At 39.3% G+C, this 25,529-nt stretch overlaps 1 protein-coding gene and 1 long non-coding RNA gene across 6 annotated transcripts in view; one reads left to right on the forward strand and one right to left on the reverse strand.

Annotated features, from left to right (window-relative positions):
- The window catches only part of trpm3 (transient receptor potential cation channel, subfamily M, member 3), a 146,751-nt gene that overhangs the window by 24,255 nt on the left and 96,967 nt on the right, over positions 1-25,529 (reverse strand). For all 5 annotated transcript variants that reach the window (XM_030143042.1, XM_030143039.1, XM_030143043.1 and 2 more), the window contains exons 7-13: positions 22,469-22,643; positions 21,100-21,223; positions 13,452-13,524; positions 5,748-5,848; positions 5,010-5,144; positions 4,722-4,772; positions 1,666-1,806 (exon numbers count right to left, since the gene is read on the reverse strand). In XM_030143042.1, coding sequence (XP_029998902.1) covers positions 1,666-1,806; positions 4,722-4,772; positions 5,010-5,144; positions 5,748-5,848; positions 13,452-13,524; positions 21,100-21,223; positions 22,469-22,643 — 800 coding nt within the window. The remainder of the gene's footprint in view (positions 1-1,665; positions 1,807-4,721; positions 4,773-5,009; positions 5,145-5,747; positions 5,849-13,451; positions 13,525-21,099; positions 21,224-22,468; positions 22,644-25,529) is intronic.
- LOC115425452 (uncharacterized) lies at positions 15-8,015 on the forward strand. The gene is made up of 3 exons (XR_003936237.1): positions 15-26; positions 208-210; positions 7,912-8,015. It is a non-coding gene; the product is annotated as an uncharacterized LOC115425452 (long non-coding RNA).

Here is a 25,529-nt window from a genome sequence, read left to right on the forward strand (position 1 = left end):
ATCTCTCAGTTTAAGGCAGTATTTTTGTAAATAGTACTGACAATCAGCATTTTGCACTGGTATGATGGATAGTATACTGTACATACTTTTACGGTTGCGTCTTTGCATGTATTAAAGCGCCATGCATTTGCGCATTTGGTACAGTACTGTGTATCTGTATTAAAGCAGGGCATGTATGAATTATGCATTCATGAGCCATCATCTGAGCTGGTAAAAATAGCCCAGGTCTCCTGTGGGGATTTTGATATCTGCATCTATTTCAAGGCTTTGTTCTTAGTTAACGTGTGTATGTGTTTGTGTGCGTGCATGTGTGCACAACTATTTGATCGCACGTTCAGTTCATCTAAAAAATCACAGTTAAAACGGAACTGACTTCATCTCTTATTGCTCTCTCACTCTGCTTATGCCTCTTTGCTCATTCTCTGTCCCGTTTCTTTGCTTTTGCTTTATCTGTGTATTTTCAGCTGCTTTGTTGCTTCCACAGCAGACATACAGTTAGATAAACAGGCACATACACACAAAGACAGCCCACACACACATAGGCAGTACATATAGATCACATGGGTGCACTATCAAGCAGAAATATGGCAGTAGATTTGTCAAAGTTGCAAAAAGACTCCTGTAAGCTGTCTAACTTCCACTGATACATTTATTTACAACATTTTGGTGTGAGACAAATATGGGTATGAGGCAGAGAGACAGATTTATCATTACCTGAACAACATGAGTGTATGAGCATGCATAATGTAATACACACAAAAAGCAAACATAAAACACATGTTTATAATGAGCTCTTTTCCTTCGGTGATTCCAGGTGATATAAGTTACTATAGAAGTATATTCCTGAATTTATCATGGTATATAATTAAGAGACAGACATACTCATGGACTGAATGTAACTACTGGACAGAGGTATCATGTGGTCACCCATTGGTTTCTGAAGTGTTGTTTTGAAACCTGTGGTTTGCTGTCACCATGTTGGCTTTTAGGAGTTGGAAGTAACCATACTTGGACAAAAGGGGCAGCGCCGCAGGACTGTGGTGGCTATAAACATTTATTAAATAAAGAAGGCTCTCATACAGTCCTGTCAATCAGAGCCCAGCATGGCAGACATTAAGGCTTTCTATTTGACCTGAGATCAGATGAACAGTAGGGCCACCAGATCACTCATTAGATGTTCCAAATAAAATGAAAAAAAAAAAAACTTCAATGTACGTCTAAGGGACCCAGAGATTTGTGAAGCCAACCCCAATGGCTGTCAGTAGTATTGGTATATGATATGCAAATTAACACTGCAACCCAGCACCACTTTAAGTAACAGCTAGGAAGCAGCTGAAATCTACTGGTAATTTGTACAGCTAATGCACTGCATTTGATATTAATGAAAACCTCTCTCATCTTTGCTTGAGAAATCAAGAGCCTGACTCCTACACATTTAGTTACTTCGCAGCCAGCTGTTAGGGTTAGTAAGGTAGATGAACTGATGTGTAAAACCTTGGATTAATATTTTATTATTAAAAATAAATGTGCCCATTGTTGTCATCCTGTCCTATCAGGGTGATCATGGTTAATCATAGTTAATTTTACCGATACTGTTTCTATAATTAATGGCATTAATACTACTCAATAGCACTATTATTTTGTAGAGAAGAGTCATTAACTTACTCTCTTGGGTCCAAACAGATTGTGGTAAAGGGTTCTGAATCTCTTCCTGGTGTAGTTACAACGATACGCTCCGCCCATGAGGTATTCGATGACCAATCCAATGTCGATGAGGCTGATGCGATAATCTGGAGGCAGGTTTCCCTAGAAAACCAGATAGTGTTATTGGTAACAACCAACACCAACTGATCCAAAAAGGAGAGTAAACAAGAGGGAAACAAGAGTACAAAAGAAATCACTCAGTCATACACACTTCACAAATCCATATCAAAGTGTTCTTGGCTATGAAAGAGAACATGATTATCGGATTCACCTTGAAGTAGATCCAACTGAACCCTGGATATTCTCGCTTGGAAAGAACACACAATGTCAGTGAATATACCGCACGATAAGCAAGTATAAGGGATATATGTTACACAGAAATTCACAGGCAAGATCTCTTTTCCAGCCTTATAAATGAACTGTTCTCTCACCCAAGTATATTTTTGATTATAGCTGTCGAAGGAATATCTTAATTTGAATCTAGAAATGTAGACTCTTTCTGCTCCAGAATGGCAAAAAGACTCTAACAGCTCACTTGAAATTGAAAATGAATCTTCAAAATACAGATCAGCGTTGTAGCTTTTTAGAGGAGCAGAAAATGAGGAGAGAATGAAAACTGAGGTATGATTTATTGCGAGATTCTACCTTCAGAGGACACTTACAAAGGAAGTAAAAAATTGAATGATTTGTTATGACTTGCATTTGGGGAAATAATGAGATCTTTGCCGTGAGGTTCAATGTAGGTTTGAAGAGAGGAAAAGAGAGAGAAGGTGATGATGACTCATTAGCCCTGAAGAAAGTAGCAATAGCATGGAGTGACGGACAGACAGCTATTAATGCTGAAGGAGAGAATTATTACAGAAATGCAAGTCTCTTCACGTGAGGATCTGAACTATGTTAAACATTTGCTGCTGCTCCTCGTGGCCTTCAGTTCAACCCTGGATCCTACAGTCATTATTTTGACTCCTACTGTTACTTTTAGCTGCACCAATTATTTTACACATCTTTATATCTCCCCTGCTACCATATTCACTCCCTTGCAATCAGCTATGAAATTCTAGAAATGATCTCAGTCCTGCTCAGCGATAGTGAACCCCCTGCAGAGTCACCTCATACAACTAAAGACAGTCAGAAACACTGTCCATCTTTAAAAATCCAGCTAAAGTGAGCACACAGATTCCTCTTCTGGCCTCAATGAAACACAAAAAGTCCAAAGCACCACTCTGTGGTCAACTGAGCACTCTTTTAATTCTCTGTTGCAGTGAAGCTGTGGCTAAACACAGTTTGTTTACACCTTGTGTGAAAAATACTCTGTGGGTGCTGCAGTATTTTAACTGCAGTTAAATGAGTAAACTTTTCTGACTTGCTAATTGGGGAGCACCTAAACTAAAAAAGTTCTTTTACAACTTGGCCCTTGGCATTAACAGAAAGTAAATGACCATCTGAACTATTAACTTAAGTATAATTTCATGTCAGTCGTTGGGAACTCATGTTGTTTATTCAGTGGTCTGTGTTTATCAGCCCATTCCTGATGTGCTGCAGTTCAAAGCTGATGGCTCACAGTACAAATCATTAATTATCATGGCCCATTTCTACTCTTACATGTAAGACCACGGCACAAGTTATGTTGCTACCATCCTTTGGCAACAAAACTGCATTTTCATTTTCTTTGCAGAAAAACCAATTTCTGCTTTGCGGTTGCAATCCACAAACCAATCTGATTCAGCTCTGTGTTTTATGACTCAACCTTCACACAATCTAATGAACGGATCAGATTAAAACTGAAAGCAACCTTTACCATTCCAAACAACACTTATTAGCACAACACCTGCATGGGAATCCAAGTAAGAACCACCAGAAGTTGACAATATGACCTGACAATCTTACAGAAGAATGAGAGAAAAAGGAGATAGAGATGAGACATTGACTCAACTGGAGCAATCAGATCTAATTAACATCATACTAGTATACAACGACGACACAAAACATTCAACTATACTATAGCGAGTACACAAAGCTCTGCATTAAGAATGTGGTGATGTTATGCCATGCACTACAGTGTGTTCTGCATATGTGTGAAGTGGTGTGGTGAGGAGTAATACCGATTTGAACCATGTAGTTTCTCTGTGGCAACATGAGTTCAATGTTGTATTCAAGGAAAGAGAGGAAGTATAGAAAGAGTGATTACAACATCAAGCTTCTGCAGAGACTCCCAGAGGAGTGCACAGCATTACTGTAATCAGTAACACTTTAATTAATGAATACTTCGCAATGCTAATGGTGGTATTGCTGACCTCTCCATCATCTTTCAACTGTGTGATTGCTCCTAATTGGCATGCAGACATCGCCTGAATATAAAATTACATGTTGTTATCTTTTATCGCCATTAATCTTCTAGATGACGGTGTGGTAAAGTAATGCACACTGCATGTTGATTCCTCATTGTCTTAGATGAAAGAGTAACTCACCTGTGATGCCAAAATTTTTATATTTGAGAATGCCCAAAGTGCTCAAAGTCTTAGTACTGTGTAAAAACACCAAAGTTATTGATATTAACAATATAACTAAAACAGAAATAAAATACGGGCACCTTTTGAGGTCTCACAGCAGTTCTACTAGAGCCTCACTTTGCTCAATTTCAAGTTCTGTGGGAAGACAATGTTTAATAGATGTACTGTTTGTTTACCGTGGCAATATGCCTAAGAGAAAGAACAGAGTAAATTGCTCAAGAGTCATGAAAGGGATGAGAGTCGTGCATAGCTCTACACAGCCACTTCAGCCTGAAACTCCAGCTGAAAGAGAAAAGCCGGCCTCTATTTGCAGTTGACAGCAACTAGGATTGACAAAATTTCACACACACAAAAAACTAAGGCAAAGACAGTGACCCACACTGCAAAAAAAAAGCAACTCAAAGTCTACTGTATGTGGTCATGTCTTCTTTAATATACACATTCAAGCTTACATTCCCATACAGCTTGAACAGCCACTGAGCTAAAGTGATGAAGCGATGGTCATACCTTTTTGACATCTCTGACAAGATGGTACAGTGTGTTGGACGGTCCATGTCTCTGTTACAAAAACAAAACAGAGAAGAAAAAATACAACAGGTAAGTGATTTTACCACTAGTTGGAGTACACACTTTTTTGCACACACTTTTGCACACAATATGTCCAAGTAGAAGTCCCATGAATATTTTACTCTAAAAACTCCACAGACACATTCTGGATCATGGACGGTTGTAATGTAATTGAGAAGATATTTTAACAGGCCGTGCTGTCACTGCTGTGTGTGCATTTGTTATTACCGTGTTGTAGAGTTCTTCCAGTCTGGAGAGGGTGAGGAAACGGTGCATACTGACTCCGTTCTCAATCAGCAGCTTTACAAAGTCCACTCTGTCCAGCACTAAGGCATCCAGCATCGCCTGCTCCAGGGAGCCGACCTAGTTTGCATGGATTGGGAAATGTACACACAGTGCATAATGTATAGTAAACAGTGCATATGTCAGAGTGATTTTTCAAAGCTGTTATCTGACACTCACTGCAAATACAAGGTCCTTAACTATGAAACTGACACATACATGTACAGTTTTCAAAGTTTTTTTTGGAACATGTGACTACATGTTGCTTGAAGACAACTTGCTATTGTTTTGTCCATAAGATTTAAGAAACACATATTTCAATTAAGTTTATTGCCAACCTCTGCAATTATTCACCATTATTATGTCTTTTCCAACTGTTATTTTTTACTGAACCCTTCATTCTTGCCACTCCTGGCTCTACGCTTCTATTTTCTTGTTTGCTCTACTAATGTTTATTCACGGTAAAGCTTTGTAAAGACTGTTAAACTTCAGATACAATACAGTTGAAGACTGAGGTGTAATACTAAACTGAGCTGTTTAAATAGCGCAGTACAATGATGTTAATTGCAGTAGGGAGCAAACACAAACTTACAGAATTTAAAAGCTTTTCATAAGAACAACACTGAACAATGTTGCTGTTACATTTAGTAACTCTATGTAATTTGCACTGCATATGTTCCTTACAGGCCACTGTTGTCCATAGATGAAGATCTGACTCCGGGCGATGTCCACTCGGTTCCAGGCCAGAGCCAGACTCAACTGATCAGGAGCTGAAGCATTGGCACCTTAAGGAGGTGAAGATGAGAGACATGATAAAATGTTTGGTTACTATGCATCCATATTTTCAATACAGTAACCAGCAGTGTACTTCCAATGTCTAAAATGTATTTTCTTCATTAAAACTGCATCAAAGGTTGGACAGCCAAAGCTTCTTGTTTCTAATTAGCGTCAGTTCTGTGGCTGTTAGTTACATTTCGTTGCTTTAGTTTACATTATGTTCTGTCTTAACAGCTCTTTGAATATTCATTTCTACCCTAATATTATCATTTTCCCCTCTACTAATGCTGTGACTTTTGCTCCTGCAACAGAGAGTTAGTTATAATCTGTCATACTAAATAAATTTTACTTTGCAATTTAGCTCTGTCTGTCTAGGATGGTGGTACAGATGTATTTATGGTATGAAATATGATTACTACGGTAACAGACCACTAAACTAACCAGTAAAAGGAGGAAACATGGGTCATAATATGCAGGTTGTCTTAAGTTTTTACCCTCAGTCCTTGTCGCAGGGTACTGTCATCAGTCTGTCATCTGTCTGTCTGTCTGTCTGTCTGTCTGTATGTGCAAAAACTTTGGCGTGCACCAGTAGTTCTCAACCATGGGGGGGCAGCAGCTAGTCAATGGTAAGGAAACCCTGGTGTGGACTGAAGGCCAAGGGTTTTCAAGTGTGGGCACATTATGTTATAATAATACTGTGGAAATAGAAGAAGAAGGGACTGTTGATCTTGGCAAAGGTCTGTGCTCTCTGTATGCCCTTCAAGTTAGAATTATAAATTGTTTGCATAAGTTGTTTATGTATGAGTTTGCAGCTTTCTCTAGTTTTAAAGTCTAGTGTGTTTTACTGTGGTGGGGCTGCTCTGACCTAAAATCATCGTGCTATAGAACAACTGACTAATGAAAGCCTGCTCCTCTGCTCAAGTGTTGAGGTTGAGGGTTACATTTTTGGGCTGCAACACCTTTATCTACCTGGAGTTTTACTCTGCGTTTGCAACCTGTGTTTTCCTGCTGAGAGCTTGTCTGCTCTGTTTCTGCCTTTGGCAGTTCCTGTTATGTGTGTCTGTAGACAAGATGCTTTTGCACCAGAGACTGACAGCTCGGTCAATCTTTGATGTGTCACTTAATGTAACCCTCCTTGTCACTGCATAAAATATAGAACACGAATTCCTTCACACATTTTTTCTTTGTTTTGTATCAGTGCCATAGTTTTAAGTACATCAACGTGAAAATAATGTAATCAACAAAAGAAAAAACACAACTACAGCATGTACACGTATACACCTCAACAACATATTGACACCTGATCATCAAAAACATGTTCTGAAAAGTACATAATTAATGAAAAAAAATATTAATTATGAAATAATAATGTAATGGAAGTGAGAAGGATATTCTTTGTAATTGAAGGAGATCCTGACCAATAACGATAAAAACATATTGGATGACATTGCCAAAACAGTCTTTTCTCTCACCGCTGTGACAGCTTTACTCCATGTGTAGGACACATTGACCAAGGTGAATCTGCTGATTTCAGGCAATTCCAATTTGATAATTTCTTCAGCCAGCTTTTGCAAAAAGTTTTTTGGAAAGATCTTTCAAATGCGGGTGAATGTAATAGATTAAATAGGATTATTTGAGCATAAGATTTCTTTGTGAAACAGGCCTGGATATGTTCAGTCAGACTTCCTGCAGTCCTGCACATAGTTCTGCAGGACAGGCCCTCGGTCAACACTGATTAAGCATTTGCTGAAGGTCAGAAAAGTTTTATACACTTGAGCCTGGAGAGGATCCAGAAGATGCAGAAAATAAATCTCAACTCTCAAGAACTAATATAGTTTTATTTGCTACTTAAATACAAAAACTGTAATTTCTGCCATTATATTGCTATAATGTATTTGGTATTAAGTGGCATATATTTACATTGTGTCATGTCATTCTAATGAAAACTCGATATGTAGCAGTGATAATGATAATATGTGACAGGTAACCATATGAAATAAGCTTAGACTTTTACGTTGAATAAAATGAGGCAATTCTTTACTTTGTAAGAACACAAGTCAACAAATTTTAGATCCTTTAGCCCAGGGTGTCAAACTCATTTTAGTTCAAGGGCCAGATACAGTCCAATATAATCTCAAACGGGCCATACCAATAAAATAATAACAGTAAAAAAAAGTAAAATTACATGATGAAAATGTGTGCATCGACAACTTATCCTTTAAAAAAAATGTGAATAACAATAAGCTGAAAATTCTGGAGAAAAATAGGTGCAATTTTATCAGTATTATGCCTTTACGTTAGAGGAAAAATTTAGAGTTATTAGTAAGTTATAATGGTAATATTTTACTAATCCCACCCAACCCACTTGAGATGAAAGTGGGGCTTTATATGACCCCCTAAACTAAAATAATTGATTGTTAATATCTTCTGTGTAATTTGTTCTGCATGTTTGACAGCCCTGCTTTTGCTTTAGCCTAAAGCCTTTTTAGGCATTTTAGTGCAGTTATGTTATGTACTGTGTTATACCTTTAATGTTACCACTTCATTTTATATTGGAACACTCCAAATCTGTTAGACCAGTGAGATGTAACAGGAAGGCGCACTCTGTTCTTCACATTAATATTTTATATACCTGCACAGAAAGACAATTCCAAAATGAGAAAGTTGGGAGAAACATTTGACTCAGCCTTTTGAGAAATCCAATTTAATATAAAGTATAATAATGCCAGGCATGTAGACAAGACTGTATCATTTTTCTTAAGCACACCAGTATCACTGCTTTACACAGTGCTCAGTCAGACTTAAAGGCCTGTACAGCATTACTGCAGCTTATTGGTATGAGTTCAGACAGAGTCCTGTTAATAACATGCAGAGCTCACTAAAAGAAGCTTCAGTGGAGATATGTGTGTATTTAAAGACAGCGTGGTTTATCAGCGGTTGAGGCTTCTTGTGTGACTGCTTGAAGAAAGATGGAACAGCAGCCACCTGACTCTATGGACCCAGGCGTCATGATATTGACTATCACAGACAGCGGACCATCAATTACTCCTCTTTGTTACACCTTGTGTCTGTAGCCACTGTTTCCTTCTTTTTTTGTCTGTTCTCTTAATCTCTCACTCCAACCGGGGCACACACTCACTCCTTTCATTCTTTTCTCCTTCCTTTTGCTGTGTTCTCGCCTCACTGTGTATTCCTGACTCTGCTGTGCTTTGTTGAGCTTCAGGCAGTGGCTTAGTTCTTCAGCAGAAGTCTAATCCAGTGTTTTAAAAGGCTCTCAGGCAGGATGTGACTGATTTTATTCTACGCTAAAAGCCTTAACGCGCCTCATTCAGAATGGGGCTCACACAAACCCTCATGCTGTTTACCATAAAGCCTTTTTTGCCCCGTTTTGCCATGTTCCGCTTTCATCCTTTCACATCCCAGATCTCCTCTCCTCTTGATTTCCTTTTCTTCATTTTTTCTCCTTCTCTTTCATTGAATTCAATTTCTTCCCTATCTCATTCATCTAAATGCCATTCCTGCCACAATGTGAAAAAATAAACTGATAAAAAGGGCAACTGTATGTGAACACAAACGACAAATGGTGCAACACATGCAGTCAATGGAACACATGATGTACACAATGATGTACACTGAAAAAGTTACAGTGCAAAAGAGGTAGTGTCACAAATGAAATCTTGCTTCTTGGCTGCTGTGCATAAATTATGTAAAACACTTTTCACTTCCACTCTCCCTCTCTCCAAACTCTCTGTTTAAGTCTCTTTCTCACTCGTGAAATGTTTCTCTGAGGAACCATAACTGAGATAGTCAATCATATCTCACCTGCTAAGCTTTCCCGTAGGAGACATTGTTGTCTTTGCACACATGCCATTTTGTGTCCACATTCATAGGTTTGTGCGTGGGAGAGAGTATGTGTGAAAACCCCAGTGGGTCTGGCTAGTGTCACCGACATGAAGAGGCAAGAGCAACCTTAATCAATACAGGCTACTGAACAACCAATCGAAACTATGGATCCATGGGTCCTATGCATATGTGTGTGTGTGTGTGTGTGTGTGTGTGTGTAGGGTAGGGTACTAAAAGGAAGGGTGGGGCGGTGCAAGGCAGTGAAATGGAAAATAGGATGAGGTACAATCGGGGGTTGACTTAATTAATTTAACGTCTGCACTTGACAGCTGTGCAAACAAGTCTTCACCGATTCAGCGTTGGTAACTACATATCAATTTGTTACAGTATAAGGTTCACAACTTGTGCTAACTGTAAATGTTTCTGTGTATTTTTCTAGATCATAAGTTAAGTATGTGCTCCTACTTCTGTGCATGTTGATTATTCTGGGTGTTGTATCGTGTATGCGGGAGAGAAAGTGAACCAATATGAGGCTTTAAAATACCACTTTCTTGTCTGGAATTACTGCTGTATACCTGAGTGGCTTCGTAACAACCTTTATGCAGCTGTGTAGATGTAACGACAACATGCTTCAAGGTCGGAATGTAATGAACTGACTATGGCGAAAACATTTCTTGAGAGTTGGTAAAATACAAAGCTAATATGTCTGAATAGCATTTCTAGGCCAGATTTTCTTTTTAAAACTAATTACTGACATCAAGAGAAATTACTCAAACAAAGGCAAATAGGAGAAGCATACAAATTAAAATCAATGGATTAAAAGGCATAATAAAGTATTTTCTGGGACTGGTAGTGTCTTTCTATAATTATTGCTCTCTGGATACTGAGTTAATGAGCAGCGGTGTTCATACTAACTGAATATGTGCCAGGTGTTGTTGGTTGTTGTTTTTAATGCACACAAAGCTGAAAACTGCAGTATAAAATCTTTGTTCAAAACTCTCTTAAAATGGAATGTGGCTGTTTTAAATAGGTGAGTAATGTCCTCTGTGGCTCTGCAGTTGTATGTGGTACATATCATGTTTGGAGCTTGACCCAGCCTCGGGAAATGGGCATTTTGATCTCTGCTGTGTGGATTGTGATCAGCCCTCTCTATCTAATCTGTCTAAACTTTCTTTTCCTTGTCCAAAAATATCACACAGTAAAAACGACTGGAAACACCCTTTAAAGAAATATAAATATCAGACCAAATGCCTGCCAGGACCGCCAATCACACTGAGACTCAACACCCACTGCACCTTTAGCTGCTAACAGCTGATTGTTTTGGTTCATCTGGGTGTTTGGTTAAATCGCAGTGGTTTTTACCAACACTGCAGGCATTCACTTTTAGCACACAAATTAGCACAGTTCAGGATTCACAACTACCTCTGCCAGTGAAACTAATGTAAATATTAACTGACGCCACGTTTCTACTACATAGTACTGGCTTGACTCCACTCGGCGTTTTTGTGTTTTCATTACGTAAAAGAACCTGGAATCTGGTACCTGGTACTACTTTTTTAGTACTTACTTGGCCAAGGTTCCAAAATGGGCGAAGAGGTACTAAAATGTAATAATAATGATGGATTACATTTCTATAGTGCTTTTCAAGGCACCCAAAGCACTTTACATTATTGATCCATTATTCATTCCCTCTCACATTCACTCTCTGGTGGTGGTAAACTACATTCGTAACCACAGCTGCCCTGGGGTAGGCTGACAGAAGCGTGGCGGCCAATTCACGCCAAACGGCCCCTCCGACCACCACACCACACAACATTCATACACGTTCATACACCAGTGTGAGTGACACTGGGGAAGTTGTGTGAAGTGTCTTGCCCAAGGACACAACGGCACAAGACTAGGACAGAGTGGGATTCAAACCGCCAACCCTTCAGTTATTGGATGACCCACTCTACCACCTGAGCCATGGCTGCCCCCAATGTGATGTGTAAATACTGCAGACCACTGATTGATCAGAGAGTTGTCTCTGTGTCATTGTGTCGTCAATGTGCGACATACCATTTAAAAAAATGTGCGACACGCCATTTTAAATAAAACAGATTCAGAAGTTTACAGTAAATGTACCGGTAGGCTATTTCTTGATGACAGCCTGCAAAATGACACCGTGGTCGGTCGAGGAGGTTCAGGCATTTCTGTCCTTGGTGGCCGATGAAAAGATTCAGCATGAACTTGACAGGGCAACATGCAATGAGCAGGTTTATCGGCAACTCTCTGAGTAGACGTCACCGAAGTTATGCACAGTGTCGCTATAACGTCCAAGTACTCTAAAGTTGGTAGAATCCTGTAATGGAAATGGTCTCCAGGAATAGTACCTGGTACCTGACTCGATCCGAGCAGGTACCATGTAGTGGAAACACGGCATAACTAGTGAAGAAAATTAAATGACTGGTATGCCAAACATTCTATATACTATATTATAATGGGCAAAATCCACAAAGAATTGATGATGCTTGCTAATTAGATTTGTGCTGCATTTCCACTTGCAATCTGTTCAGTTTTGAGGACAAAAGATTTTGCATCTTATTGTTTGCCTTATTTTTTCATCAAGGTTTCTGTTTCTGTGCACAAAAAAAAACATTGATTCCATAATGAAAACTGTAAGCTATGAGTAGAGACATATACACAGATACACAGCTCTTCACACCAGTTTGCTGGTTTTGCGACTCTACTGAAAAGGTTTAATTTATTAATGCATTTCATATATTTCATAATGTTATGAATGAATCAGATGGTCGTTACTGTTCTGTGCTTTTCAGCTGTTAAACTCCAGGACTGTGGGTTAATAGCTGCAGCATTTATAATAATGAGATAAGACCCAGACTCACCTGAACCTTTAATATCTAACTAGATTTCACATTTGATTGAACATTAATTCAGTGTCATTCAAGTCTCGCAAAATTGAAATTTAAGAAAATAGGGAGAGAGAGACAGCAGTAGAGAGCAAGAGATAAGTTTCAGTTTCAGAAATTTGTGCTGGTCTTTTGTGAATTAGATGCTTTATGTGATAAGTGGCACATTTTTGTAGAATGTATGAAGATTCCCTAATTTACATCCATGCAGAAGGCACAGGCGCCATTTTGATTAATTACACACAATACTTCTGTCCCATTTGCACTGGTTTTGTACCTGGAAAACCAGCAAAGTCCTTTTGTGGATCTGATCTTATGGAACAGTAGTAATGGACTACAGTCCCAACTGAGTCAATCATAATCTACCTTAACTCTATATTGCCCTTATATTGTAAAGACCACAGACCAAGTTGATGCATTTAAATAGCTAATTTAAGAGTATATTATATTATTTTGCAAAGATTTTTTTTTTTCCACTTTTTTTCATCAAAACTGTTTGGGCACTGTTTTTTTGATCAATAGTTTTAATCGTAAAGTAGGAAAATATTGGATAAACGGATATAATCCAGTGATCAAAACTTAACAGAGTTGAGGAGAAAAGGTAGGCGCAGATGTCTCGTCATTAAGGTATGAAGTAAAATCAGACATGTGCTTTGAACATACACCGAAACTGGGGCAGTATTGCTCTCTGAAATGATATCATCCTCCTTTCATCTCCAGAAAACTCTAAATAACAACATCCCTGGAGGGTGAGTGTGATATGGAAGCCACTTACTGTACAATCATGCTCCACTACAGACACATTCACAACTAACACACACACACACACACACACACACACACACACACACACACTTACCTTTGAGTAATGCAGTGAGGATGGCAAGGTCAATGTCCTGATGACCCTCTGACCCCATTCGAAAAACTGTTATCTGAGAGAAAGCAAGAAAAAAAAAAAAGAGAACGATAGACACATAGACAAAAGAAGAAACCAATCAGTTTCAAAGCATTTTTGCTGTTGAGTCATTCTGTTGTGTGACTGAAGGCATCAAGGTTTGTGGCATAAGAATACACATTTAGTCACATCCTGAGTGAGTGGGCTCTCATTTGCTGGAAAATAAAACTGCTAAAAATGCTGCTGATGAGGGGATTAAAAGGGAAGAGGATAGGTTTTCCTCTGATGTAACATACTGTATGTTCTCCTCTCCAGACTCTCCTCTTTCTTCACCTGTTTCTTGTGCAAAGAAAACCACAAAAGCCCTGTATACAGCACATTAACTGTGGCTTAGAAAAGCAGGGGTCTGCAGAAAAAGCAATGGAGGAGAAAACCATGACAAGAGGGGAAATAAAATGAATACTACAAATACTGATCTCCTTTACTAAAGATCATCATGTTCTTTTCTTTTTTCGTTAATCTAACATTTTTCAGGGTTTATTTTATTCCAAAGCCAGTTTGGGGCTTCTGTGCAGACCCAAATTTTAGCTGCATTTTTTATATCCTGTGTGGAATGAACTAATGGTGCAATGGATGAAAGCCAAAGTCCGCTGAGAGGGAAATACAAGCGATGGCACAGCTTTTCTGGATTTTTTTCTGTCACGCATGGCAAGTGCGTGTGCACATGTCGGAGATAAAATGTGTGGGCACACATGCTCATTTGTGTGCACGTGCGAAGGGCACCTTGTGGGAGCCGTGTACGGAGGATGCGTGTTCAGAATGCCTGACTAGCTATTTCTCTAATCTCTCCCTCCACCCATCCATCTCCTCCCACCTCTCTCTTCCCTGCAGCCCATCTCCCTTCCCATCCACCCCCCATGCCCCTCCTCCCTAAATGGCTTCATTTCGTAGAGCTCCAGGAATCTGTGGGATTTGCTGCTGTAGCTGCTGTTGCTGCTTCTCTCCCTTGGGCATCGCTGCAATGTTACAGGAAAACCCTCCACTTTCTCTCTCATCCTACTACTTCTCTTTGTACACAATCTAAACACAAAAAAGTAATTGAGTTCACACTAATGATTTACAAGCTCTATTATGTTGGCTCATTCATCATTTAGAAACCATGCTTGTGACACATTGGCTTCTCCCTGAGAGAGCAATGAGAAGTAAAACATCATCTAACACTTCAGTCCAGTATCCCACTGCAAAAGGAATCACTGATAAGAGGAATGTCTAGTGTAAGTGTGACCACATCTTTGTGTGGTCGCATGCCTGTGTAATCGGAAGGTCTTTCTCCAGGTGAAATAGAAGTGCAGTGGGATATGAAAGTATCGACTGTGGTCTTCATGAGCGGAGAGAGCAATAAATGGTTGATGCAGTGTGTAATTTCATGTGCTGTTTTGAGTTCAGTTATAGTGTGTGGATGTGAGTGTAGCCAGTGGCAAAAATTATTATTTGCTAGAATGCATCTCTGCCTTCATTCTAATAGATGTTAACAACACATTTAGGGAGCCATCTGTTTAACACACATGCAGTTCTATGATCTAACAAAGTGCATGCGTGTGGGCGTGAGTGTGCTGAAGTGAGTGTGTTGGCACTGTGGCTCAGAAGAGTCCAAATGTGTGCAGGCAAATCTGTGTTTTTCTAGCTCCACTAGTTTTAGATTAATGAGATGGCCGAAATAAGGGAGATAATGAGAGACAGACAGACTCAGAGAGTGGCTACCTGTAATTTTTAAGGCTGTGCTCATTTGTAAGCCTAATTTCACCCAATCAGCACAGATTCCTATCCCTGCCACTTGTTCATTATACCCGGTGGTTATCATTATAGCATAATGGAGAGTTCCCTATCACACACATACACTCCCACACATGCTCATAGATTGGGGTCTTGACTGCTTTCGGGACATGAGATGGATGACAGGACGATAGAGGAGAGATAATGATTACAGGTGATGTTCGCCGTCTTTGTTTCTACTCTCCCCTCTCCCTCCAGGCCTCCTCACCTTTACCTCCGGTTCTTTTCTCCCACCCATCATCTTTCTGCCAACCTCCCACCTTCATCCACTAATCTTGCAGCAACCTCCCACTGGCATGCCACCACCACCCCACCCCCAACGCTCGTGTCTTTATCCACTTCCTCGTCGATTCTTCCTCCCTTTTTTCTTCCTCCAATCATATCCCCAAGGTGACCCTTTGGTTATGCGCTCCCTGTTATGAAAGAGGCTCTTACAAGGCCAAGGCTAAGCAACACATCTCTATGACAATGCAAGTTTACTAATTTAATCTCAATGATCCTACAGAGTCATCAATAGGTTGTTACAAAAGCAAACACCCGGCTTGTCCCCCATCTATTTTCATCATTCCACACAAACAAAGGTGCTCTTCAGTACTTACTGTGAGCAAACAAATTTAGCAAAATGATAGCTTTTTCTTTATTTTTGGCATACATATCCATCCATCTGTATTTTAAGTGTGTAGGTGATTGATTGCATGTATCAAATGTTCATCTGTTTAGACTACATTGCTCTGGCTCTGCGCTGACATAAGATGCCTTCAGGGATAACATGCACGTGAGAGGACAATGATTTGTGTCTGTCATGGTTTTGGTGAGGATAAGAGGGGGAAAAAACAGAGGAAAAATGTTAAAGTAGAAGCAAAACCACAAGGAAATGAGCAAAGCAGGCATTGACTGGGAGACTAGAGGTGAGATAAGGGAAAGAACATTTATGGATGGATATAAGCAATGAAAAAGGGATCTGTACTGTTATTATTCCCCACTTGACTATATGATTCCTGCATCTTCAACAGACGGTAAGCTATATGCTTAGAGGATCAGAAAACTGTTCTTCACGCTGCAGTGAGCCACACTGATTGGAAAACATTCATCTTCATTTAATAGGCAAAGACCCTGCACATGCTGATACATGTGGGTACAAGACTTCACGCACACACACATAAAACTAACACACACACACACACACTGCAACATTCACAGAGGTTTCCAAACTGCTGACACTTCCAAAAAGCATCTCCTGTCATCAATACATTACCAAATTTTAAATATATGGCCTGACAAAGCTGTGCTAATGATTTCATCTGCATAAACTGGATCATAAAATATGCACATGGATATTTATTACTTTGAGGGAAAACCCATAAACCAACACTCTTCAGCCTGAGGCAAATAGAGAAGAGAGGGAGATAAGTTTGCAGAGGAATCTCTATTCATGAAATTTTAAACTGATAAAAGTGCACTGCTGATAATCAAGTTATTGTCTCTTTCATTCTTTTTTTTTTTTTGGGCTCACTCTCTGTTGTACCTTATGCCCACATTTGCTTTCCACCCAACTCCTTATTTTTCAATTCTCATACTTTCTGTCTCATTTCCTCCCACCCTTCATCTCCTCCTCCATCTGCCCCTCCCTGCATCTTCCTTATGGTCCATTTAAGTCGCTTATTCTCTCTCCTCATCTTCCTCCTACTCATTCTTAGTTTGTCTTGTCAAGAGGCGGAGGAACATTGTGGGCTGGTGGTTCCTCCTCCATATTTAATCCGAATTAAACATATAAGGACTATTCCGCTCTAAATAATTCATACCAAAGACTTGAGATACAGCACCGGGATAGTCGTTCTTTGCAGAGGAACACCGGTGAATCAAGACTTAGAGAGAAAGATAAAGCAATACTTCTCTAATATAATTGGATTCACACATTTAAGCAAAAAGAGAGCGACATGACAACAGGCCTGGGTAAGACTTAACTTAATTCCAACCAAGCGTTTAGTCTTTGTCATTGTGCTTGTTTTACATTCATATAAAATTGTTCCTCCTTTGTGTAGAGGAGATAAAAGACACAAGCTCCATGAAGCACATAAATGAGGATAATGACCCTATTATCCAGATAAACTGATATTAATGTGGCCTACACTCAATTTTTGTGTTTTCCTTCATTGTACTTATATAATACATCATATATATATTTTGCATAATATTCCTCTGTAAAAACTCAGGAGCTTGAACATCACTCTTTGATCAGTATTGTAATTACTTCCTCTGCCTCCTCTTTCTTAATTGGAACCTAATAAACTATCATTCATCGGAACAGATTTTTTACTGGGAGCTGAGCCAGCACACTCCCAAATTAGACTTAATGAAAGCATAAAAAAGATAATTGGGACTTTTGTTGGAGAGAGTAGAGTCAAAGAGTACGTCTTGGCATTATAATTTACTGCCTAACTAACATTGCAAAAATATATATTCATTGTAAAATTCACTCTCGAAATGGGAAGGTGAGCAGTAAAATACTTAAAGCTGTCTATTTCACTGCAGTGTAAACTGAAGACAAAAGATCTATACAAATGGGTATACATTTCAAAATTCACACATTACCCATTGTGGTTATATTGCTCCTTAATATAAAACATAAATAGCCCTGAGTATGATAAACAATGCCGAGGCAACAGAGAAATAACTGAAGCACAAAATGTCTACATGAATAAACCAACATGCTGAAAATAAGGAAACAGCAAGACACATTTGCCCTCTAAAACAGGCACAGCCTCTCCTTCTGTAATATATTATGCCAGCCATCCTATGCTTTAGTCGTTCCCCTCTCCCTCCTACTCCTTAGCTTTCCTGCTGCAGAGCCAAGACAATTAAAGCATGGACATACTGGCACACAGACAAACTCACACTCTCATTGTATTTCTCTCTCACATACACTTACTTTGTAAATGATTCAGTGACCCTGGACAAACCTGCACTTACTACCAGTGAGAAGAAGTCAATGCATGTTATCCCACCTTGATTTATGATCCTGCCCCTGATCTGGGTTTGTAAAAACAACTGAATACAGGCTCTTATACTAACTATGATGTACACTTACTATATTATCGAGGCGTCATAGTTTTACTGCAGTATTAGTACAATATAAGATGTTTAAGTTTTAGTCTTCTCGCTGACAGAGAATATTATTTTATTTCTCATGTTATTTTATAATACTTATCTTGATTTTTTAACTGTTTGTCAGAAGAAATGAATTAATTTGCAGGTTGTCTGTGACAGATGCCAGTTTGAAGCGTAAACACTGATTTGTTTAAGGATCAGACTATGATATTTGGTGATATAGAGGTGAAATTGAAGACTGTAACCAAATGCACCCCCCACCCCCACCCCCCTTGCAGTCCTTACTGTGACTGCAAAAAACACACCCCTCCTTACAGCCAGTGCTTGTTTTATCTATTCTGTGCTTTTAGTGAAGAGGATATTACCTAAGGTCCACACTAAATATAGTAGGAGACAGCACTGCACTTTAAGACTGGATGCTACCTACTATAAAATGGAAAAGGAAGAGGAAGAAGATGGAGCAACATGGTACATTCCATGATTGAGGACCTGGTCCCTCTGTAGGTATAAATAGCTCATTTTAAGTTAAGGACAAGATAATGGTTCTATTTCCTTTTATTCTATGCTGATGAACACCTGATTATACTTAATACTGCATTCCATTTCTGCAGTTACACCACTCTTAATCCTCCTAAATCTTACACACCAGACCCGTAAAATAAAGATGTGATATGTAAAGCTACACTCTTTTACACACTTTCACCAGTGTAACTAAGTGCCATAACTGCTTAAATAAATTTAGATAACCCACAGAACAATGATTTGATCACGTAGACCTACTTTCCCTGAACTTAGGGTTGGGACCAAAATGGGTCATGGAGCTATTTTTATTGGGTCCTCAATTGTCAGAGTAAAATACATGACAATAATCTGATATGTGGGCTCATTTCATCAGGAGCGTTCACTGGAAGAATTTATTAAAGACTGACCTCACTACAGTCATGCAAAAACCCCAAGTCAGAATGAAAACAACACAAAAGGGGCAATGAAACAATGTGAATGATGTAACAAGACAAAAACTAGGAGAAAAGCACAAGACAAAAATGATGTTAAGGGTGTAACTCGATGAAAACAGCATAAAAGAGACTTAACAAAATGAACACAAAATGACTAATATGATGAAAATGATTAAAAAAAAAACATAGAAGTGATGTAAAAGAATATAACAAGATGAAAATTAAGTTAAGAAAACTTTAATTTAACATTGTTCTGGAATGATGGAAAATATAGACATTATGGCAAATCATGATGTATTTTTGTCCATTTGGGTCCCGAGGAGACATGAAATTGGTTTTTGGTTTGACTGGTTTGTGAAGGGTGTTTGGAGATCTGAGATTACCACAGCTGCTGTTCTGATAACTATATTTTGGTTTCTTTATGACAACTGGCTGACCATGCTTTTAGTTTACTGCTATCTTTTGCGGCCTAACGGTCACTCCAGTCTCACTCATAACTCTTTTATGGCTGTGATCATGAGAAGACCCCTGTGATGCTTATCAGCCTGATAAAAATGAAGCTGTTGAAAGCAACTCAGGGAGAGAGACACAAGGGTGACAGAGTAAGACCCTTTTTGAGTATCTCTGCATGGTGCACAAATAATTGCAGCACTTGTCTGCTGAGAAAAGGCTGACCTCATAAGAAAAACTACCAAATCTGTTATCAGAGAGCAGGCTGTCAGAGATAGCCATCATGTTCTGATCAGCACTTTTACCTAAACCGATGTGATGAAATGAGGGTTAAGTGCATGCATGTGCTGCTGTGGCCACCAGAACTAGACGCCACTGATCTGCTCAATGTTGTGCAGTAAAGGAGAACACAAAGGGACTGGAAGCAAAAGCAGCAAGTAGAGAGTAGTGTCATAGATTTAAGTATTAGTGCAGAGCTAAGACACAGGAAAAGCTGCTAGCTGTTTGCTTAGTAAAAAAGACTAAACAGAGGATGTGTTGCTCATCTTGTGAGCATTTGCATGGGGGTGTTTTCATGCTGTGGTGATACATGCTTTCGACCCCAAGTCAACACATTATTGTACCCTGTGATCAATGTAGCATGATTAACACATGCACACATTAATAGCAAAGCCAAACATATTCATACAAAGACACATCAGATTCATTCATGCAGCATTTAACGGTCTCAATAAGATGTTGGTTTCATGTGACTTCCTGTGACCTCGTCCCCTGGGTAGAGGCATGAGTGTGACAGCTGTGCTTGACGAGACATGTGTCCTGACTTAAATACTGCCAAAGGGATGCAGACACTCAAGGTGGAGGCCATTTGGTCCCTTACGTCATCTGAATACATTTACATACGATTAACATTATATGTCATACATAAAAGATGGTGTAATAATTGCTGCAATAAAAGTTTAATGGCGAGCATGCTTCATTTAACAAATCCATTTGTTCCACCTGCATGTTTTTTGTTTTTTTTTATATTTGGACTTCTTTCCAATAGAAGCATCAAAGTTTAAGTAAAGGGGCAATGTTTATGTTGTGAGTATAAGTACATGACTGTAGGTGCTCATTTTTGTTGCCCATGTGTTTAAATGTTCTTTGAGATGTGTACATAGTCCATATGCAAATTACATCCAGTATGTCTTACATACGTAGATTTGCTGGCATGTGTACATGAACATATGTGTGCAGGATATGTAAATGAGAGTGTCACTCACCAGCTCCTTCTTCTTCATGCACTCCATGAGAATGATGAACAGATGTTGAGCCTGCGTGCGGCTGTAGGTGAAAGTCTTCTGGATGGTCACCAGCAACTGGTCTCGCAGCGATTCGTTAATTATGCTGGAGAGGCAGAGAGGTGTGGAAGGGACAAAAGAGTCCCAGGAGGCACAACAGACAGAGGAAAGGAGAAGAAAATGGTTAGGGTGAAGCAGAGGGGAAGCAAGCAAATTAGATTTGTTTGTCAGTAAGTGAAACCAAGGTTGACTGGGACTCTCAGCAATACTGTACTGTATCCGTGAGAATACGGTGAGATGTGATTCTGTGAGATAACCTTCATCTGGACCTTGATATATAAAGCTGTAGAAACAATTCTGCTTCATTGCGTTTCACATGAGGAATAAAACTACCAATATTTTTGTCATGAAAGAAATGCATCAGCACATTTTGTAAAATGGATGCAGTTTTGCAAGTGGTTGCATCACTTCAAGCTTTAATTCAAATGGTACCTCTTATACCATATAATGTTTTTTGCTTTTAACAGCATAAACAGTATGGCTGGATGCTTGTTATTACACTGTAAGTCTTTCCCCTTGCATTCAAGTTTATTATTAAGGGTTATTTGTTATTTGGGCTTGTACAATCAATCAATCAATAAACACCAAAATAAACCTGACTTGTACATGAAAGTTTTGTCACTGTGCAGGAGCCAAGAATGTCTTATAAATAAGCCTTGAAATTTCAGTACTAAGCTGCAATATAATGTGTTTATTTGCTGAATTGTACTACAATGAAATCTCTTAGGCGTTATGAAACTTTGTTAAATGAAACATTTTCAGACATGAAATGATGGGGTAGGTTATTTCAAACTGAGATGGTCAGATGTAATTTAGAGAACATTGACTAAATATGCACTATGCACCTTTTCACCTCATAAAAGCTCACTGTATTGCACTACTGCTGCTACTGTTAGACTCATATGTACACTTTATTTATTCTTATTCTATTTTATTTAACCTCTTTTTTTCTTTTTTAACAAGGTGAGAGAGAAACAGTGTCTCAATTCTCTGTATGTCCTGTACAGTTAGTTAATTGACAATAAAGAATGTTTGAATGTTTGAATCTTTAAATGAAGCCTGAAAATACCGGAGATGAAAGTCCTTGGAGTCTCTTCTTGAATAAGAGTGAAATTCTGATGAGAGCTTGAGAAAATCTTGGAAGTGCAAGACAAGTCATGATTTATGTGTCCATATTTATACATGAAAAGACAAGTCTGACATGTGTTCACATCAAAACCTGATAGAAGCTTGTATTTTCTGAGGATCGGAACAGATGACGTTACAAATAAATAATCGTGTGAGCTCATACCCTCCCTCCTCAGAGTATTTGTGTCCAAAGGCCAAGATGTCTGAGGCTCTGCCACTGCCATCGCACACCACCACTGGGACCGGAGGTGTGTCCCTGAGGTACTCCAACACTATGGAGATCACATTAGGGCCTCCTTCTACAATCAGAGCCACCACTGGCACACCCTGACCAATACCTGCACATAAAAACAGACAGAGCATGAGAAACAGAAGGTAAGAGAGTGACTGGACAGATAAAAGAGTGACTGGACACACAAAAGAGGCCAACAAGAAACAAAAGGAGAAAAAAATAGAATAACAGACAAAGAATAGTACAAAAAAGCTTCAATGCACCTGCTGTGACGGCTGCATAAATAGAAAATCCATATTTGTTGAAAGCAAGGTGTAAATACGACACCTGTGAAGTCTCACCACTCTTTTGTTCAGACACTGTGTGCTAATTCTGGTAACTTTTTTAAAGGAAGTGTATGTACTAAAAATAACCAGCCCATTTTGTGCCTTGTTCCTGTGGCATCGGCATCAGTATGACTCTGTGTGTCTGAGTTTTACTGATAAATCTCCCACAGTTCCACAGGAAAATGGCTTCTTGCCTATTAATCACGAGCTATTTAAGGTAATTGTGCATAATTAGCAGGTGGATTGTTCAGCATATGATAAGGCTGCATACAGGAGAAGGTACTGTGGATTTGAAAGTTATTTCCAAACCCTCAAAGGATTTCCCTGCCTTACTCTTGCCCCTTTCTTTCTCCTCAGATTTCCCTCCGGTGCTCCATTTCTCATTATATGACTGAACATCCCCTCTGAGACACTGTAAAACCCCACACTCCCATTCTCTCTTACCCCTTTCATATCTGTGGTGTAACACTAATCCATTTCCTAAACCGTACTCCCCTCATATTGCTCTTTCTTGCCCTCTTGTCTGCCACTTTCCCATTCTCTTTTCCATTCTCGCTCTCTCCTTCTAATTCTGTTTTATGAGCTTGTGTTCTCTGCCAGGTGTTTTGACTCTTCTAATTCAAAAGCTGTGTAACCGCCGGATCTTCCCCGCCCTGCACCCTCATATTGGTCTGCATAATTCACGGCGGTGAAAGCTTCGTCTGTCTCTCAAACACGCAGGCAGATGAGCACATACAAATGCGCACTTACACACTGCATGCACGCAAACACGCGCGCGTTGAGAAGCATACCCACCAGCCTTACGCTTTGCCTCACACAGCCTCGTGCGGCCTTGCAAAAGGGACAGTTACATAAGGAGAATATTTTAGGGGCCTCGCCTACTTCAAAGAGGTAAAACGTCACTGTGCCACAACACATCACACGACCATACATCAACAGAGAATGATGTGAGAGAGAAGCAGGCTAATGACTTGCAATTTGTATCTGATTCTTCCATTTTCTTCGATGTCTATTTTTGTTACTGCCCTGCATGTGTGTGTGTGTGTGAGGCTGTGGTTGTGTTGGATCAAACATTGATATTGATGACTAGTGATCTCTGAAAGCAACGCAGCAGTCTCGGAAGCAGATTATAGTTCAACTGAAACACACAGAGGAGCCTATGAGGAGGAGGGGAAGCAGCTGTGTCATGGCTGATTAGTTGAAAAAATGTTCCTTGTCTGCACACATTACATACAAATAAATTTTTTTCTTTTTTTTTAATCACACGTTGACAGTAATTCTTCCAAATAGCTTCAGTCCAAGCTACTGTATTCAGTCCTCTTGAAACATAAAGGTGTTAAACATGGATAATGAAGCTACCATGGTGGTTAATTTATTTCAATTAAATCTGCTCTGAACATCTGAACTCCACCTGTTCTTGATTGAATTATTATTGCGTTAATATTTTATAGGATGTGCTAATGGTTTAATATTGCGGTTGTTAAATTAATAATATGTGTGTGACTGTGTGAGAACCTCAGTGGCTTTAGACAGTGCTGCCAGTGTTGACAGAGTTATCACAACTGATACTTTCCCTGTAATCCAGAGATTGCCAGAGAGCTGAGAGTTCTCTGAATTATACTGGAGAAGAGGATTTTGGGCTTGAATCCCTGCTTTGTATCAAATAGTGTATTCAAGTGCATGCAGTGCACGTTGTATGAATCTGCACTTTAAAAGAATGCATATTGTTCTAGAATCTAGATGAAAAGGTTAACCCATGGTTGAAGGACTAATCTCAGTTAGTTCACTAAATATTTACTCTACTGTATTGTGGGTTTCCAACGTACTAAATCTGTGTGTTCCTCCAATGAATTTCTTCATTTTTGTTAATCTGCAGATAAGACAAGACTTATGTGCTTCTGAGAATAAGTATAATTGAATAAACTGTGCTGTAGATCAGGCTTTCATACATTAATTGAACCACATTCCCAGCTGTGTTAGTTACCAAAACAGCCTTAGATTCAAAGAATAACGTGCCCACACACTCACTGGCCACTTTTTTAGGTGTACCTTGTTAGTACCAGGTTGGTACCCTTTTTGCCCTAATTCTTTGTGGCATACCTTTAACAAGATTCTACAAACATTCGTCAGAAGTTTTGGTCCGATGACATAATAGCATCATATGGTTCATACAGATTTGTCAGCTGCACATCTATGATGTGACTCTTCCTCTCAAGTGCATCCTGAAGGTGCTCTATTGGACTGTGGTCTGGTGACTGTGGACACCAGGTGTGCACAGTGAACTCATTATCATGTTCAAGAAACCAGTATGAAATGATGTACGCTTTGTGACATCCTGTGTTATCCTGCTGGAAGTGGCCATCTGCAGATGGGTACACTGTGGTCATAAAGGGATGGACAGTACTCAGGTATACTGTGGTGTCTGAGTGGTGCTGAACTGGTACTACCTGACCTAAGGTGTACACAGTAAATTTCCTCCACATCATTAAGCCAACACCAGCTTGAACTGGTGACACCAGGCAGGATGGCTTTCATGCAGTTTACAAAAACGCCATTTACAAAAACTAGGCTCAGTTTGACACTTCAGGAGACTGTCCTCACCATGTCTATATGCCTAAATCCATTTAGTTCCATGTGATTGGCCTCTTAGATATTTGTATTAATGA

Source organism: Sphaeramia orbicularis, chromosome 9 (assembly GCF_902148855.1).
Source record: "Sphaeramia orbicularis chromosome 9, fSphaOr1.1, whole genome shotgun sequence".
Classification (NCBI taxonomy): Eukaryota; Metazoa; Chordata; class Actinopteri; order Kurtiformes; family Apogonidae; genus Sphaeramia; species Sphaeramia orbicularis.